This window comes from Xiphophorus hellerii, chromosome 22 (genome assembly GCF_003331165.1).
Source record: "Xiphophorus hellerii strain 12219 chromosome 22, Xiphophorus_hellerii-4.1, whole genome shotgun sequence".
In the NCBI taxonomy this organism is placed as follows: domain Eukaryota; kingdom Metazoa; phylum Chordata; class Actinopteri; order Cyprinodontiformes; family Poeciliidae; genus Xiphophorus; species Xiphophorus hellerii.
In genome coordinates, this window is record NC_045693.1 from 23,929,178 (window position 1) to 23,946,835 (window position 17,658).

At 40.5% G+C, this 17,658-nt stretch overlaps 3 protein-coding genes across 4 annotated transcripts; 1 reads left to right on the forward strand and 2 right to left on the reverse strand.

Annotated features, from left to right (window-relative positions):
* Window positions 1-244: 244 nt before the first annotated feature.
* Window positions 245-4,481, reverse strand: pno1 (partner of NOB1 homolog). Its single transcript, XM_032553743.1, has 7 exons — window positions 4,186-4,481; window positions 1,496-1,642; window positions 1,297-1,380; window positions 1,009-1,069; window positions 776-893; window positions 591-661; window positions 245-507 (listed from the first exon to the last, which is right to left on the reverse strand). Exons 1-7 carry the CDS (start codon window positions 4,384-4,386, stop codon window positions 440-442), a joined length of 750 nt encoding a protein of 249 aa, XP_032409634.1. The 5' UTR covers window positions 4,387-4,481; the 3' UTR covers window positions 245-439.
* On the forward strand, window positions 4,406-10,985 carry dnaaf10 (dynein axonemal assembly factor 10). 2 transcript variants are annotated; one of them, XM_032553742.1, is made up of 8 exons: window positions 4,406-4,504; window positions 5,730-5,830; window positions 6,062-6,192; window positions 6,319-6,420; window positions 7,544-7,659; window positions 7,908-8,042; window positions 9,109-9,206; window positions 10,499-10,985. In XM_032553742.1, exons 1-8 carry the CDS (start codon window positions 4,454-4,456, stop codon window positions 10,704-10,706), a joined length of 942 nt encoding a protein of 313 aa, XP_032409633.1. In that variant the 5' UTR covers window positions 4,406-4,453; the 3' UTR covers window positions 10,707-10,985. The 2 variants fall into 2 exon arrangements, with proteins under 2 accessions (XP_032409633.1, XP_032409632.1); XM_032553741.1 differs by lacking the exon at window positions 4,406-4,504 and adding an exon at window positions 4,557-4,952.
* LOC116713548 (uncharacterized) lies at window positions 10,836-17,145 on the reverse strand. Its single transcript, XM_032553740.1, has 7 exons — window positions 16,067-17,145; window positions 15,774-15,975; window positions 14,660-14,894; window positions 13,621-13,748; window positions 13,144-13,298; window positions 11,513-11,735; window positions 10,836-11,242 (listed from the first exon to the last, which is right to left on the reverse strand). Exons 1-7 carry the CDS (start codon window positions 16,163-16,165, stop codon window positions 11,103-11,105), a joined length of 1,182 nt encoding a protein of 393 aa, XP_032409631.1. The 5' UTR covers window positions 16,166-17,145; the 3' UTR covers window positions 10,836-11,102.
* Window positions 17,146-17,658: the final 513 nt, after the last annotated feature.

A 17,658-nucleotide genomic window follows, 5' to 3' on the forward strand; every position in this document is an offset into this window, starting at 1 on the left:
ATGGTGAGGTTCTAACTGTCCAAGGCCTTATAAAGAAGTTTGATAAAAGTGAATCATTTATTTCAAAGTCTTGAGCTGCTTCAGAGATAAAACAAAAAGATTATTTTTAAAAGATATGAAAATTTAATAGGTTGTCTTATTTGAGTAAATGGTTCCTATTCCAACTATAGCTGTCAAATATTTCCCTAAACTTAATCATTTATCAAACCTTCATCCTCAAAATTGATCTGCTAAAAACATTCAGTCACAGAAATAAACCTCCTTTATTGTTTTTTTTTTTTATATTTATTTACATAACTCATACTTCCAGAGACCAACACTGTTCATTAAAAATTATGATGTACGAGTCGGCTTTCCATCCCAAACGCCAGTCCGTGAACTCAACTCATCGCAGTTACAGAAAGGGAGGAGAGGAAGGCACGCAGCAGCCAATCAGGTTTCAGAATCTCTCCGCAGTCCTGCTGGCCACCGCTCTGATGTTACCGTAAACCTTTGAAGGTGGACTTCCTGTTGAGAGGCGCGGGGGAGGTTTTAAAGGTCATTTCAGGATTTAGAGTTTTGATCCAAATGTTAAATGATCGGCTGCTTACCTAAAATCAGGTTACATATTGCTGTTCGGGCCATCTTGATATTCTGAAAAGAACCTAAAATGTGGATTTTCCTGTTGAGACACATTTAGAGAAAAGCTCTAAATACACACATATTGGGGTAAAAAAAAAAAAAAAAATCACAAAGGTTTAACTGTGATGGGCGAATCACAAGTTGGAGCACATACGTCTCTGCCAGAACGATGCGAGTCTTTGTCACATTCTCAATGGTGAATTTCGTTTTTCCTCCCTTCCCTGCTATTCTTCCGATGGCCCTGGATAAGTGGTCGCCTTTCAAAGGTTTTACTGCGAACAGAAAAAGAAAAGCAACAAAAAGGTAAATCTGTTGCAAAGAAAAAGGAACAACAAGCAAGTGCAGAGTAGGAGAGCAGACAGAAGGCCTCGGGTTTCGCAATCTCACCGTCTGTGACATCAAAGCTTTCAAGGAAAAGCTCGTCTAATCTGATGAGCGCCATGGCATCCTGGGAAGAGGAAAGGAGACTGTTACATCACTGGCAGAAATCCAGCGAGTTCAACGTCAACGACTCCATGGATCCCTGCAAACTTGAAATCACAACCTTCAAAGGTTTCGACTTCCAAAAAGGGACGATTATCGGCTAACCTCCAGCCAATCAATACTGAGGTTGTTCATCACGTGGCATTTCTTGCACCGACTGCTGACTTTAAACAGAAGCACCTGTGCACTCACCTCAACCTGGAAGCCTAGGATGAACGCTTTGACGAAATCTGCCGCTTTCGTGAGGGCGCTGATTTCCTGCGTCTCTTTGCACGTCTGAAAAATACAACACACAAAACAGACAAGGCTGTAAGCTGCTACGATTAACAAAAAAACCCTTAAGAATAGTAACATTACTTCAAATCAGTGCTACCAACATGTCTGAACTTACTTTGATTTCTACGTTCCTGGTCTTGAGGTTAAATCGCACTTGAAGATGCAGGTTCTCTACGATGGGAGTGAAAATCTTTAGCCAGTTCTCCTTCAGCGGGGTGTATCTGTGAGCTGGAACGGGGATCTTACGCATCTCATCTGGTCCCTGAATCACACACACACACACACGCACACACACACACACACATGGTACAGATAACATCATATCCAAATAAGGCCCCCTTAAAAATGCAAGTACAAATCTGTGCTAATTACGTCACTCGTTAACTCGCAAACATAATCGTTCTTATCTCAGGACACAAACAGATTTATGGATTTTTAAACGCTATTCTTTAGGGAAACATTTTGCCACAGGTAGTTTTATTTGCACACATTGTCAAAGTAGTTTAACTTAAGACACAAAATGGCTAAATCACGCTTGGCTACCTGGCTGAAAGACAATTATATGTTGGAGGAAAAAAAATAGATAAATGATCAAAAATATTAAAGAGATAATAATAAATCACAAAAAAACGCCAAAATGGAAGACGCCATAAAATAACTCAGTAGTGTCATGACAACAGCTACATTTATCGGAATGGTAAATAAAATCCTGCAATAACTAGCATAACTATATTATGTCTATATAGCTATATATGGTAAGACTATTACCATACGTCACATGTGTCAAACTCAAGGCCCGCGGGCCACATGTGGCCCGCTACGTCATTTTATGTGGCCCTCTCCCCCCTACCACCGTTTTACAGCCCCATTGATTGACTTAAAATAGGTTTTGAGCACGAATTGACTACAAACTACATATCCCATAATGCCTTCCGATTCTTACCAACCAACATTACGGCTTCTCGCCACTAGAGTGCAGCAGAGTCACCTCAAGCTGATTATTAATTTTCCCAGCGAATAAAACTGAAACATCGACAAGCTAACAAGCTAAAGAGCGAAGTTCCGTGATGTTTCAATCGAGGACTTTTACCGTCTCCTGCCCCCTGATTTGATGCCACAGCTTCGACTCCATGCAGCTCGTGTTTTGTCCACGTTTGGAAGCACCTATCTGTGCGAACAGATGTTTTCAATAATGAATTTAAACAAGACCAAGACCAGATCGCGCATTACTGACGAAAACCTACACGCCGTTTTGCGGATTGCCACAGAATAGAACTAAAACCAGACATCGACGAACTGACCAGGGGAAAACGGTGCCAGACATCCGGCCAGAAAACATTGGTAAGCACGAACAAACTAAATTTAAATAGAATGAATGTAAAACCAAAACTCAGTATACTGGAATATGCATATAGTTTATTGATTTTGCTTGTGTTTTGTTTATTTACAGAACACAACACAATGAGGATGTGTGTGAGTTGGTGACGGGGTGAAGAGGGATCAGCGTTGTGTTCAAGGACAGGCAACGTCACCTCATTGTTTTGTTCTTATGTGAAATACATGTTCGTTGTGTAATAAATAACGAAAAAGTTTTGTGAATGAAGTTGAGAGTTAATATCAAAACTTGTTTTTTATTATTTGTCTGCTTATCTTCAAAGCAGACAAAGATTAATTTTCCCAGCGAATAAAACTGAAACATCGACAAGCTAACGAGCTAAAGAGCGAAGTTTAGCTGAGCAGTTTAAAAATACTGAGCATATTTTTAAACTGCTCAGTTTAAAAATACTGTAATTTTTAAACTGAGCAGTAATTTTACATCCATGCAAACTCAAATGTAATATTTAAAACTTGAATACATAAAATCAGTTATTTAACAATATGAGGTGTTGTTTAATTTATTTTTAACATTGTATTTTCATATATTTATGCTAGGGTTGCCCAAGTCTAGTTTTCCAGACCCATCACTCTGCAACTTTAGATGCGTTCTTTCTCCAACACACCTGGATCATTGACTCATTCATAGGCCTCTACAGAACTGAGTTGCTGCTAATGAGGGAAGTCAACTTTTTGTCTGGGGTATGTTTTAGCAGGGACACATCTAAAAGTTGCCGTCTGGAGGACTGCACTTGGGCATTCCTGATTTATACCGTCAATGTGGCCCATTGAGGGTGGCCAATATGCTGAAGTGGCCCTTGGTGAAATTGAGTTTGACACCCCTGCCATACGTATTTGGATACAGTTTAGTTGTTTTGTTGTCACGCGGCTCGTTTTGCTGTTTACGCATCATGTTGAATTGCTTGTTTAAATATTTCATTGTTTGAATGTGTCGGTTCTGTTAGAGACGTCATCACCCTGAAGGAAGCGATAGATAAATGGTTAATACGGGCTTGTTAATCAGGAATTTTGGATTATCTTTTATGTTAATGCACTGTGACATCTGGCACACATATCACAATTTGTGCTATTTCCTTTATACATATTTATATTGATTGTCGTTTTCTTATCTTCTTGCTTTATTTTATGCTCCCCCTGGTAAATTATTGTTATTATCTTCCTGAGTTTTGTTCACAGCACAATTGTATTGTTGTTTATTATAATAAATAAAGTTTATTTAAAAAAAGGAGAAAAAAAAGATAGATAAATCGTTAGTTTCTTCTAGTAGGTCTGAAGAACGATGTGCGCATGCGCACGTTTTAAAGGGGACGCACACAAACCAACTTGTTAAAGTACTGAAAACAGAACAGTGCCTAAAAAATCTATATTGTTTTTTACATACATGTGATGGACGCAAGTAGAGGTAATTACCCGTAATTTGTCTCCGGAAATCGGTGGAAACTGCGGCCGTTTAATGGCCACGCTCTCCTCTGTGTCCATTTCCACTCCGTCTTGCTCACGTTTACGTTTCTGGTTCTTCCTTTTAGACTTCACCTTCGTAAACGCCTCTGCTCCATCTTTACTCTCCCCGGCCACTTCAACGTCTACAGCAGGAGCTTTTTCGGTGTCCATTTCCACAGGACGTGTTATAAAATCCTGTTTTGCTCAGAAAACTGAGGCAGGCTGTGGCCACGGAGGCATGAGGTGCGATGGAAAGGACCCAAACAGCCGCGTCATCAACGCCTATAGAGTTAAGAAATTCTTGAACACGTTTATGATTTAAAATAAAACTCAAAATGTATCACTATAATTCAGTCTCATTTATTAATGTCTATTAGCCGAATTATGTATGCCCGTAAGCAGACGATATTTATTTAGCACATAAATATACAGTCAGGCATATCTGCAGACAGCAACGAGCTCAGTGGGAGGATCCTCGCTTTATTTTGTTTTGGCGTGGAGATATCCGTTTTCCAATAGATTTTCGACCCTTTTATAAAGTATTTCAAAAGATGTCCTCGCCCCTATCGAAGCCTCAGATTATCGCACACATTCAGAAGAGTCTGAACTACACGGTGTTCGACAGCAAATGGATTCCGTGCAGCGCCAAGTTTGTCTGCTTGGGGAACTTTGCCAGAGGAACAGGGGTGCTCCAAATTTATGAAGTTCAACACGGCGAGGCTCAGCTCATAAAAGAGGTAGTATCATCACTTATATTGGGCCTTTTTTGGTTTTTAAAATCGTCGTGTGAACGGGCTTATCCAAGCGATTCCACGCTCTCGCTCGCTTGTAACCATGGTTACAGTCAGCCAGGCAGTTTGTAGACAGGTGGACAAGTTCACTGCAGAAACCAGGTGACACAGTGTGACTGCTATGTACTGCAGAAAGGAGATAATAATAACCTGGTTACGTAATTAATTATATTTGGTTGTTAACATGCACATAATCAGTGTGAGGTAAATTTATAGTGTGTTGCCTGAACTATTCCTATGCCTTGAATTTTTAACTCACATTTTGTCAAACTTCGTTGTGTTTTATTGGGATTTTTAGTGGTAGATCACTGCACAGTTAGAAATCACAATTCTTGAACTAAGCTGCTGGTCTGATACCATATTTGTTGATTAGAAAGTGAACGCCGCCTCCAGTAATTTCCCCTGAATTGGACCTGCCCTAGAACATATTCCCGGTCCATGATGCTTCCACCACCATGCAGCAGCATGGGGATGCTGATCACCACACATTGCGTTTTTAATTTGGGTCAAGAAGTTACAGTTTGGTCTTGTCACAGCCAGATCACCTGCTGTCTTCCACATGTTTTCTATGCCCCTCGTGGCCTTCAATATTAATAACAATTAAAAAAAAAGAAAAGCTCGAGGTGAATGAATATTTTTTCCAAGGCGCTGTACATTTGATTTGAATCTATTTGTCCCTTTGCTGGAGCTGAAGCATCTCTTTACGCCCCCCCCATGTTTCAGGTGGAGAAAGCTAAACCCATAAAGTGTGGGACGTTTGGGGCCTCCTCTCTTCAACAAAGACACATAGCAACCGGAGATTTTGATGGAAATCTCCACATATGGTACTTCAACTGTCTATTTACACTAAACTGTAGGTTTACTTACAATTGTAACCATTAAATAAAATACTAAAGTCAATTTTTTTTTTTTTTGTAAAGCTCAGTGTGGTTATTCCCCTTTAATTTGAAGATTTTCAAACTCTGAAGAGTTTCTTTTGTTGTCAACGGGAAAAGATGGGCAGCAGAAGTAAAAGTGTCAGCGTACGCAGTCTACGTTGTCTCTCTCATCCACAGGAATCTGGAAGCGCTTGATGTGCCGGTGTACACCACAAAGGCCCACAAAGAGATCGTGAACAGCATCGACGGGGTCGGTGGCCTTGGAATTGGCGACGGTGCTCCTGAGATCGTCACAGGAAGTAGAGATGGTAAGAACAGAAACGCTTGATGCTGTTCTTATTATGCAAAATGTTTTGATCGCACAGAAATGGAGAGAATTACAAATCGAGACAAACATCTTTTTTTTTTTTTTTTTTCGTGGCTGGGTTTTGCAGGGACAGTAAAGGTGTGGGATCCCAGGCAGAAGGATTTACCTGTGGCCAACATGGAGCCTGTGGAAGGAGAGACCAAGAGGGACTGCTGGACTGTTGCCTTTGGTAACTAAAATGTCACATAGAGTCAAAATACAGATATCATTTGTAAGATTTTCATTTGTCTTTCCTGGACTTTTTCTGAAAAGAAAATCATCAAAACTACAGTACTTTGAAAAAGTATTGATCTTGTCACGTTCTAGCCATACACTTCAATATATTTTTATAGGGAATTTACGTGGGAACCAAAGTAGACTAGTGCATAGTTGTGAAGTGGAAGGAAAAGTTGAAATAATGTCTTGCTTGTTTTTGAAAAATAGCAATCAAAAAGCTGTGGCTAGCACCCTTATCTACTCTGACCCACTGAAGAAAAACGTAGTCCAACCAAGTGCAATCAGAAATCACCTGTACTTTTCAGATTCATAACAAAATGCTACTTTGTGTTGCTCCGTTTCATACAAATGTTTGTTGTTGCAATTTCACTAGACAGTTCAAGACATCATGAGTGCTTTTGAAACCCATTGCTTAATTTACTAGTTTTTATAAAACAATTAAATATACCTAATAGTTTGTGTTTTGCGCAAAAAAGTGGAAAAGTCCAATTTTACCACCATTTTCTGTCTTTTTTGTTTCTTTTTTGCATAAAAAGCCTCTTGAAATTAAGCAGCGGATAAACTGTAAGGAGAATATTAGTAATGTATGAAACCACGTTGGATCTTCACCTTCATTTTCGACAATCTTCTAGAAATTTTAGGTGTATCTAGTGTAGGGGTGGACGATATGGACTTAAAGTTTGATCACGATATTTTGTGGTAGTATTGTAATAATGATAAAAGCTAGTTATTACACCTTTTTTTTAGGTAACCGTATAGATGGGACTGGGTGTTGCAGTAATTATAGCCCCACAAACAAAAATACAGCTCTTGGAAAAATATTCCTGTTTGTAACACGCCTCTTCAGGACATCGGTTACATAAAGAAGTGTAATTTGTATAACTGAACTGCATTTAATCATATGTTTCAAATTTATTGATGCTTTCACTGAACCTAACAAGGTGGACAGTGTTTTTGGGACCTTTAAACATCATTAAATGGACAATCATAATCAGTATTACTACAAGACATTTATCACAATAAACGATAAGTGATACAATAAGTGCCCACCCCTAATCTAGTATAACTTTTTTCAGGTCACGCCTTCAACGATCAGGACCGATGTGTGTGTGCCGGCTACGACAACGGCGATATTAAACTCTTCGACTTGCGGAACATGTCACTACGATGGGAAACCAACATTAAAAACGGGGTGAAGTGAAAACACGTGTCCAAATCCCTTATGAGGAATTATGGTGGATAGATTTTTATGTTTTAAGTCCTAACTTAAAAAAAAAAAACCGCTCCTATCAGGTGTGATGATGGATATAAATGACTGCGCTGCTTTGATTGCTCAGCTGCTTCCATTATTCACTCCCTCTCGAATCCAGATGCGCCGATGATTGCTCTCTTGGCGTGGAGCCCGCTATATTTTTCTTCTTCTTCTCCCACTCTGAACAGGTATGCTGTGTGGAGTTTGACAGGAAGGACATCAACATGAACAAACTGGTGGCCACCTCGCTGGAAGGAAAGTTCCACGTCTTCGACACGAGGACTCAGCACCCCACCAAGGGCTTCGCCTCCGTTTCCGAAAAGGTGATTACAGAGGGCAGAGCGGGAAACTTCTGGGAAGGGGGGGAGCATTTTTTTAAAAGAAAATAAATCTAAAGATTATTGTTCTTATTACTATTATCCCTTCAGTTGGAAAGGAGAACTAGGGTGGCGTGTCGATTTGAGCGTTTTCACAGCTGGATGCGTTTTTTTGGGGGGTTGTGTTTGTCTAACTTCCTCTGCGGCTTTTTGTCGCGAGCCAAAGTAGACACAGGGCTGGTGAAGAGCGGCGGCCTTTTGGTGGGGAAATGTGGGGGGGAAAATAAAACTCGGCGTACAGCACATCTTAACGGAGCTGGAAAGCATCGGCAGCCTGAGCTCTGGGAATGTTTCCCAAAGATGTAGCAGACAAATTGGCCCTGTCACGATTGCAGATTCTGCTGGACGATAAAATGTCCCAGTAATCGTCATAATAAACAGTAATATTGTCGTTTTAAGACTATTTTCAAGTAATATACTGATAATGAAATAACAATGCAAGTTCACTCTCTCAAGACCAATAAATCTCAATTTTGTAAAACATATTCCAGTATTCCAACATATACTGGAATATGTTTTAAATATCCAAAATAAACCAGAGCCAACAAAAAAACAATGAATACAGTGGAAATAAATTCAAAAATACACACAACTGAAACCATAAGCGAAATGGATTACGATGTCTCCATCAACAAAATTGTCCCTTCAAAACATATGACTAGCCAGAATGGAAATTATTGAGCTCATTTTAATTTTTCATGCGATTGATTAATGAATTGTTTACTGCGACAGGCGTAGGTAGAAGAAAACATCTGCAAACCAAAAAATAGTCAGAAATTAGAAAATTTGATCATTATATATATTTTTTAAAAGTCCAAAGATATTTAAAATTCAACACATCTTCTGGGTGATGTTAGTTTAAACTGTTTCATCCAATGTGATAAAACACCATCACCACCGTGATCACTGTGTTTGACCCAGAAATGTTAAAATATTTTTTTAAAGCTTTTTATTTTCCTTTTTTTTTTCTTGTAATAAAATAATCAATGTTTCTTTTTTTTTCCCCCTCTAGGCTCACAAAGCAACCATCTGGCAGGTGAGGCATTTGCCCCAGAACAGAGACATCTTTATGACTGCAGGGGGAGCAGGAAACCTACATCTGTGGAAGTAGTGAGTAATCAGACATGAATCACTTTGAGCCGCAGAACCATGTTTTTTTTTTATTTTTATTATGTTTAACTTTTTTACTTCTGCTGCTCTGAAATTTTTCACAGGTCTGAGCAAACGTAGTCACAACCTGTTAGCTTTTTCACATCAGAGCAACAAACTTCAATGTGCTTATGCGCCACGTTAACACTGAATGTCGTGAACTGGAGTGAAAACGATACATCGTTTCACATTGTTTTGTTCAAAATGAGAATTTGAAAAGTGCGGCATACATTGATCTTCCACTTAGGGCAGGGCTTTTTGAAGATAATTTTTTTTTTTTAAATCGGGATTTCTTTTCTTTCTTTCTTTTTCCCCACCAATGCACTCCTTTCGTTCCCATAGTGATGACGTCATCAAGCCTAGAGCCACCATCTTGTTTGACAAGTGTCTTTTACAGCTTCTGAACTTTGAAGTCAGGTCAACTCTGCGACGGAGTTATCAGGGTCAGGATAGTTTTTTTTTAGTTTTTTTTATTAGGAGAATAAAGTAACACATTTCTGAGAACTCCCAACACAAAAGAACTTAAAACGAGCAATGGCGAGCATCTTCTAAAGTTCCACTTCGGTATCGGTTTTACAAATAGGATATTCTTATCTTTTATTATCAGTAGCAGGAGTTTTAAATTATTGTTTATTTTGGAAAAAACAAAAAAAAGAAACATAGACTGAGCTGCTCACGTCAGAACTCCAGAAGCTTTTCTCTCATTAAAACAACTTCTTCTGGTAAAAGCGTCTTTATTCGGTTAACATTTTGACTATATTCCTGTAATTAAACAAAAGTTCTTGTAGCCTTGGTGGCCCTGACACTCCGTCGTAAAGCTCAGAGAAGGGATGATTGAAATAAAAGCCGGTTTTTGAAATCATTTTCATTTAGAGTTTCTTCTTTAGAGAAGGAAACTGATTGAAATTGGATCGGGTCTGAAAAAAATCAAGAGATTTTATGATTAAGCTATGATATCGCCCAGATCTGATTCAACCCAGTTTAATCTAGAGGCTCCAGCATGAAACCCAATGCAGCCTTCCTTCAGAACTCGGTTAATGAAGAATCCACCTGTCTGTGTAATGTCGGTGTAAACCCAAATGTTATTTACAAAGTCTATAGATAGTTGTGATCCAACACATAACATTTCAATATAATACGCTGCTTTCTGTTTTCATGCGAAAATACCGTAAAAATAAAAACGTCAAAAGTTTTATTGCTTTAAAAGTTCGAAAGTTTTCTAAACGCTTTTCCCCCCCAAATCCTCTCTCCAGTGAGTACCCCGCGCAGAGAAGCAAGAAGGACTCTGACGGAGCGGACGTGGGCGTCGCCGGGTCGGTCAGCCTCCTGCAGAACGCCACTCTGTCCACCCAGCCAATCGCCAGCCTGGACTGGAGCCCCGACAAGCAGGGCCTTTGCGTGTGTTCGGGTTTCGACCAGACCGTCCGCGTGCTCATCGTCACCAAACTCAACGTGGCGTAACAGAAGCTGCCGGGAAGACCGAGAAGGAGCGTTTCCATCCGCCGGTTTAGGGAATCGGATACATTTGGATGTGCAGACGCACATCTGAACTCAAATATAGGTTGAAGAAATTACTTGTACACCTGCATGTCAAGGTGAAGATTTATTCTCGCTAAAATTCCCGTCTTCCATCCAGCGATCCATGTACATTTTGTATTTTGTTAGTTCTGTGTTCTAACATGACTTTTTCTTTTTCCAATGAAAACCGTTTCCAGATTAAAAGTGTTCTGTAAAAAGAAAGAGAGATTTACCCATATCTTCTGTGCAACAGGACAAAAATATGACATCACAGTTAAATAAAAACGTCTTCATAAACACAAAGAACAAGGCAGCCTGAGAGGGAAAGGAAAACGCTGGTCAGATCCAGCATTTGAATCTGAAGAAGTCCTGCAGATCCGGGTCGTCCTCCTGTCGGTTGTTGATTTTTGCGTAGACGCTCTTCAGCAGCGACGTCTTTGACTTTTCGTCCAGAATGTCGATGTACTTCTCTATGACGCCTGCGAACAGAGCCGCAGGTGTTAGTTCAGACGTTGACGTTTGCACATGGATGCATTTCGTTTGACTTTTGAGTTTAAAATACCTCCGTATGTTACTCAGATTTAATGAGGAAACCAACACAAGCATTGTTGTCTAAGAAAATACACTGAGGTCAAAGTGTAAAAAAAAAAATGCTACAGGATAGTGAATATTTCTGCTAGTTTCTGTACATCATCTACAATTTCTTTAGCTTTCTCCCAGCCCTAATTATCAGACCCAGCGGTATTTACTCAGCCCCATGACTTTGCCGTATGCGACGAGACTGGGGCCCAGCTGTGGGTGGTCGAACAGCTGCTGTGACATCAGCAGGCGGACGATCTCCCCGGTGATGAAGGCGTCGTCGAAGCTCTGCTCGGCCACGTCCTTCAGAGGGAACCCGCAGTACACGTCCAGCGCAGCCTCCGGGTCCAGGGGCTCCACCAGCTTCACGAGCTCGATGTACGCTTCGTGGATCTGTCGTCCAAAACATCAGCTTAGACTTGTGGGTTAGAAATAACATTGTGTTAGGGTTGGGGTTGCTATAATCCCATAATCCCCTTTGGGCTTTTTTGTTGTTTTTTTGTTTGTTTGTTTTGTTTTTAGGCTTTGGATAATATCTTTTTGATGAATGGTTTGCCGTTTTCTGATCCACGCAAAACCATAAGTACTGTAGAAACAATACGACTTTGGAAAAGGATTTATATGTCCAGATTTTATTCTGTATTTTCGAGTCTAAAAACAGTCGTCTCAAACTGCGTCCCTCGAGGGCCAGAGTCCTGAAACCTTTAGATGTCTCTCCGCTTCAGCACACCTGGCTCCAGTGTTAGCTCGTTAGCAGAGCTCTGACCGCCTGCTGGTGAGGAAGTTTCACCATTTAATTCAGATGTGTAAGTCAAGGGACACGTCTATAAGATGCAGGACTCTGGCCCTCGAGGAAGGTAGCTGAGACCACTGGTGTAAATGTTTCAAATTTCCTTTCCTCACTTCCTTTCTTTCTCCCTCCCTCATTTCCTTCTTTTTCTCTTCCTTGTACCTTTACTTCTCTCCTATCTCCTTCCTCCACTCTGTCCTTTTCTTTGTGTCCTACTTTGATCACTTCCTTGTGCCCTTTCCTTTCACGTGCCATTTCATGTACGGCACCAGTTCTTGCATTTTGTTACTGCTAGGCTGGATTATTGTCATTCTCTACTATTAAAAAAAATCCAAAAGCCCTTCAGCTGATCCAAAATGTTACAGCAAGCTTTCTGATTAGAAATGAAAAAGAGAGATTAATTTCTACTTTAGCTTCCCTTCATTGGTTCCCTGTGAAATAGAATTTTGTATTTTTCTTACATCAAAGTCGTTAATAATGAAGTTATTGAGCTCCCACTTATTTTGCAGGTGAGACGGTCACCCTGTCTAATTTAAAACTGGTTTTATAATCTCCCTTTTTGACAAAACCTACAGAGTGGTTTATGTTGTCCTGAATTGTCTTTAATTCTGCCTTAGTTTTTTTGTTTCCTGCCTTCTTCTCACGTGTTCTTGCTTCATTTCCTTTCCTTTATCATTATTTTCCCACTTGACTCCTTCCTTCCTTCCTTATTTCCTTCTGTAACGTTTTTGATTTGACAGTTTCTACAGTTAAATCTTTCCCACTGTGTAAATATCAACCATAAGATCTATGCAAACATTAGTATTCTTTCTTTAAGAATGAATTTAAACAACCCAGAACTCTGTGAGGTTGAGTCCCACACACACACACATCCAACGTGTGTGTGTAGGAACCCTGACACCGGAATGACACCGTAGGGTGGGGATGTAATCTTATCTTGAAACCAGTATAAGCTGCGCCGTGAAAGCTTCGAGGGAATGCCCAAAACAAACACTTCAGATAACAACTGACCCCCGGCGCCATGGCGATGACCTCTCTGTAGAAGAGCTTCGCCTGATCCTGGGTGTCTGCAGAGCGTGAGAAGGCCCGAGCCAGACCGAGCCGTGATACATGAGACCTGGGGTTCAATGGGCCCGACGCGCTGGCTGTGTTTTCTACTGGAGGGACTACACACATAATGACACTGAGTTACAGATTAGGTTTCACCGGGACAAACACATAAAAGTCAAATATTTTATTTATTTATAACCCTAATGAGTTACTGCATATAAAACAGTCAAATTGTGTTTAAAAAAATATTCAGTTATAAATATATATTTATTTATTTATTTTTAAAGGAAATCAAGAAGACGCGTTTCATGCACTTCTGAGATCATCACTGTAACTTCCCGGCTCTTTTGGGTGGACTCCTCTTATGTGATTCATATAATCCCTCTAGTTTTAAGATTATGCCGAGAAGAAGAAGGGCCTTGACTTTACTTGACGTACCCTCTGCAGTCTCAACAGTCTCGGGACCAGAATCCTGTTCAGGCTTGCCAGCAGGGAGCTTGGCTTTGGTATCGTCGCTGCCAGGTTTCGCTGCTGCATCTGGTTTAATAGCTGCACCAGGTCTCCCCCTACAGGAGGAAAAGTGTAATGCAAGTCACGAAACAATACATAAATAAATAAATATTTCCTTCATGAAGACTGCATGGAATCGCAAGAAACAGTTCTCTTCATTGTGATCATGGTGCAGATTTGTTGTGAAATCAGACTTTGAACTGGTATAACTCTGAACTCCTACATTTATGTTGCCTACATAAATCTGCTAATCATAAGCTATGAGTGATCATAGCTTATGAATAATGATGAATTAGACTAAACGTTTATTGGCACCCCTGCTAAAGAAGAGCAAACGTCCTTGTAACAATTATATCATTTATTGGAGTAATATAGCCTCACACTGAGCCTCTGATATAAGTAAATATTGTAATTTTTCAAAATCACACATGACATAATTATTGGTACCAATTGAAAGACCAAGTGACAATTAATTTTAACTTTTCTGTTTTTATTTATCTATTTGGACAGACACCACCAGACTTTGATTAAATTATTTTCAACCTTTGCTTAAGCAGGAAATCCCTTCAGATCAATGTCTATCCTTTTATCCTTGTTTTTTGTTGTTGTTTTTTTCTACCAGTCCAGGATGCCATGCATACACAAGGCTGGAATAAAAACATATTCAGTATTTATTTTTACCACTTGTTGCTGCATACATATATTACATGCATATATTAGACATGACTTGCTTGGTGAGCCAATAACTTGAGTGCCTGTTACTTTTTTTTTTTTTTTTTAAAGAACAGAATTACATTGAATCTTTTCCCCAAAAAATTTACATTCTTAACTGAATTTCTCAGTTTAAAATTATATGTTACAGGTGTAGCAGAATAAGTTATTCATACATTAATATTGAGAGGTAGCTAAAAGTGTGGCATGCACAAACCACAAACACCTACATGAAAAAAATAAGGTCATAACTTACTTGACTGGAGGAGTTCTAGCTGGAGGTTGAAGCACCTTCCCTCCTTTGACAGGGGCCGCAGGGGCAACCGGCGGAGGTCCGGACCCAGGGGCCTGTCCCTGAATCGGACCTCCTCTGCCCAGCTTGGCGTCCCTAATTGGGACGGTCTTGCAAACTGAAGCTTGGGCTGTTTTAGGGCTGGCCTTCGCGGCTGCCTTCTTTTTAACCTCCAGGTGCTGCTGCCACCACTTCTGTTCTGCGCAGAAAGAACATTTACTTTGAGCTACAGCAAGTGTAGCATCCAGTAAATTTGAGAAGAAAAGAACTGATGGTTAAATGATGATTTATTAAAGTCATCTGTGTCATCAACCAATGTAAGAATTAGACAAGAACAAATAGCTGTAGGTATAGTCGTTTTCACCATACATTGTTATGCATAGCCCATTACATAAGTACAGCTCTTTTAATTTAGATTTTTTCATAAACACTTCAAATTACTCAAATATACTTCAAACCCAGTTTGAGAAAAATAATCTGTGAAAATTCGAGCTCCTCGGCCCTCTCCCAGTGCCCCCAGTCCTAACTACAAACAACCAATCAGAGTCAGGAGGCGGGTCTTAGCGCTGTCAATCACAATCTCCCGTGGCTCATCCTCCCCACCTTGCACCCTGCTGCACTGCAGCTAGCATAGCATGTTGTGAATGCTCAGGCTGGTCAGCATGACCACCGATGACGGCAGATAAACTGTTTTCCTGTAACAGCAAGTTGTTTCTCCACCATTAGCACATTTGGCAGCGAGTACATAAGATTGACTGACATTGGTAAGACCCTCCTCCTGGCTCTGATTGGTTGTTTTAAATTAGGGAGCTGTGGATTTCTTCACACAACACCAGCAGCTCAAGATGGAGGTGGAAGAGGTTGATCTTTTCACAGGTTATCTGTCTCATAAACTGTCACAATTTGGTGACAGATTTAACAAATATATAAAAATAAAAACCACATCTACTGTATATATATATATATACAGTATGTGTGTGTATGTTTATAAAAGTTACATATTGTAGCTTTAATCTGTGGAATCTCAGCTGTACTGTCTGTGATTAATTTCTCCTAAAGGTGGGAGGTGTGGACTCACTGCCCAGCGGTTCAGGTGGATCTCCGCTCTGAGGTTTGTCTTCCAGCTCGATGCTGGCCTGGAAGCTGAGGCAGGCGTCGCTCAGGACCTCATTTGACCTGTCTGAGTTTGGGTTGCTATCGTACTGAGCCAGCTGGGCCACTCCGAGGTGACACAGAGCTCGGCTGTCCCGCGGAGACGTAATCACCGCCAGCTGGCACGTCTGCGTCGGGTGGGAGGAAACGTCACGTCCGAGCTCTGGTGGCCATTAGCCATCGATACATGAAAAATCCTAAAGAGTCCTGAACTCTTACTCTCTCTTGCATGTCCAGCAGCTCTTGGCAAGGAGAGATGGTTGTCAGGCAGATGAGAGCGGTGAGGGCCTGGCACCTCTTCGCCACCAGGGCCTGCATGTCGACGTCCGCCTTCGCCTGCCGCTTGCCCTGCTGGATCAGTTTCTGCAGCAGGGCGAAGTGAGCATCCAGCAGCACCCACTCCAGCTGCCTGCTCGCCTCGCTGCGACACACAAACTGACTCACGCTCTGGGCAGCCAGCGCCGCTACGCTGAAGTATTTCAATACAAGGGGAGAAAAAGACTTTTTTTTTTCTTATTTATTGTTCATAGTACAGTCAGAAAGTTCAATGAATTTTGTTTAGAAAGCTATGTGATAGACCAAAACCATGTACATCATAACTATGAAGAGATAGAAAAAATATTCATCATCTTCGACTTGTATTTTTCTTTTCGCTTTTTTAACAAATTTAAATCTGAACGGTGTGGAGTGCTTGTGAATTCAGCCTCCTAAGAGAGTGACTAACGGTTGATGTCGGGCTGCATCAGCACCCGCTGTTCTGTGAAAGCAAGCAAGAATACATTCAAACTACAAAATGTTACCAAGTACTTTTTCATAAAAAGTCAACATGTAGCTTCAGTCATCAAGGCAGACGGTAAACGGAGTCATCAGAAACCAAAAGTGCAGCACGCTGACCGGGAGAGGCTGTGCTAAAAAAGGAAACCTCTGACATCTGCAGCAGATGCCACAAAAACTGTGCGCAGGAGTTGCACCGAGCAAAGAGAGGCGATCTGTTAATTGTATTAACCTACAGTAACTGTAAGTAGTGTAGACACATTGCAAAAGCACAAAAGGTTAGCAAGTATTTTTGGTCTAGTTTCTAGTGCTAATATCTTGAAACGAAACAAAACTAACTTACAAGTAACCTTTCAGTAAGATGTAGGAGCTTGTTTTAAGTGAATAATTCCTTCATATTGAAGAATCGCTAATTAAATGGGAAATAATCTGCCAGTGGAGCTAGAACTTTTTCATCAATATCAAGGAATTATTTATTTAAAACAAGCTCATATATCCTGCAAAAAAAGAAGTAAAAGTTACTTGTCCATTAGTTCTCTCTTATTTGGACCTAAAGAGGAACGATCTAGAGTCAATGCACAGCTTCAGTTATTACAACTGAAAACCAGCGATCAGGCCCGAAACCTGGGAGTAGTGATGGACTCTGACCTGAACCTTCAGAGCCACATAAAGACAGTTACAAAGTCGGCCTTCTATCACCTGAAGAACATTTCCAGGATTAAAGGACTAATGTCTCAGCCAGATCTAGAGAAACTCATCCATGCGTTCATCTTCAGTCGTATTGATTATTGCAACAGCGTCTTCACAGGTCTGTCCAACAAATCAATCAAACAGCTGCAGCTGATCCAGAACGCTGCTGCTCGCGTTCTCACTAAAACCAGGAAGATAGAGCACATAACACCAGTTTTAAAGTCCCTCCACTGGCTCCCTGTAGCTCAAAGAATAGACTTTAAAATACTGTTGTTAGTTTATAAATCACTGAACGGCTTAGCACCACAATACATTAAAGATCTGCTTTTATTGTATCAACCTTCCAG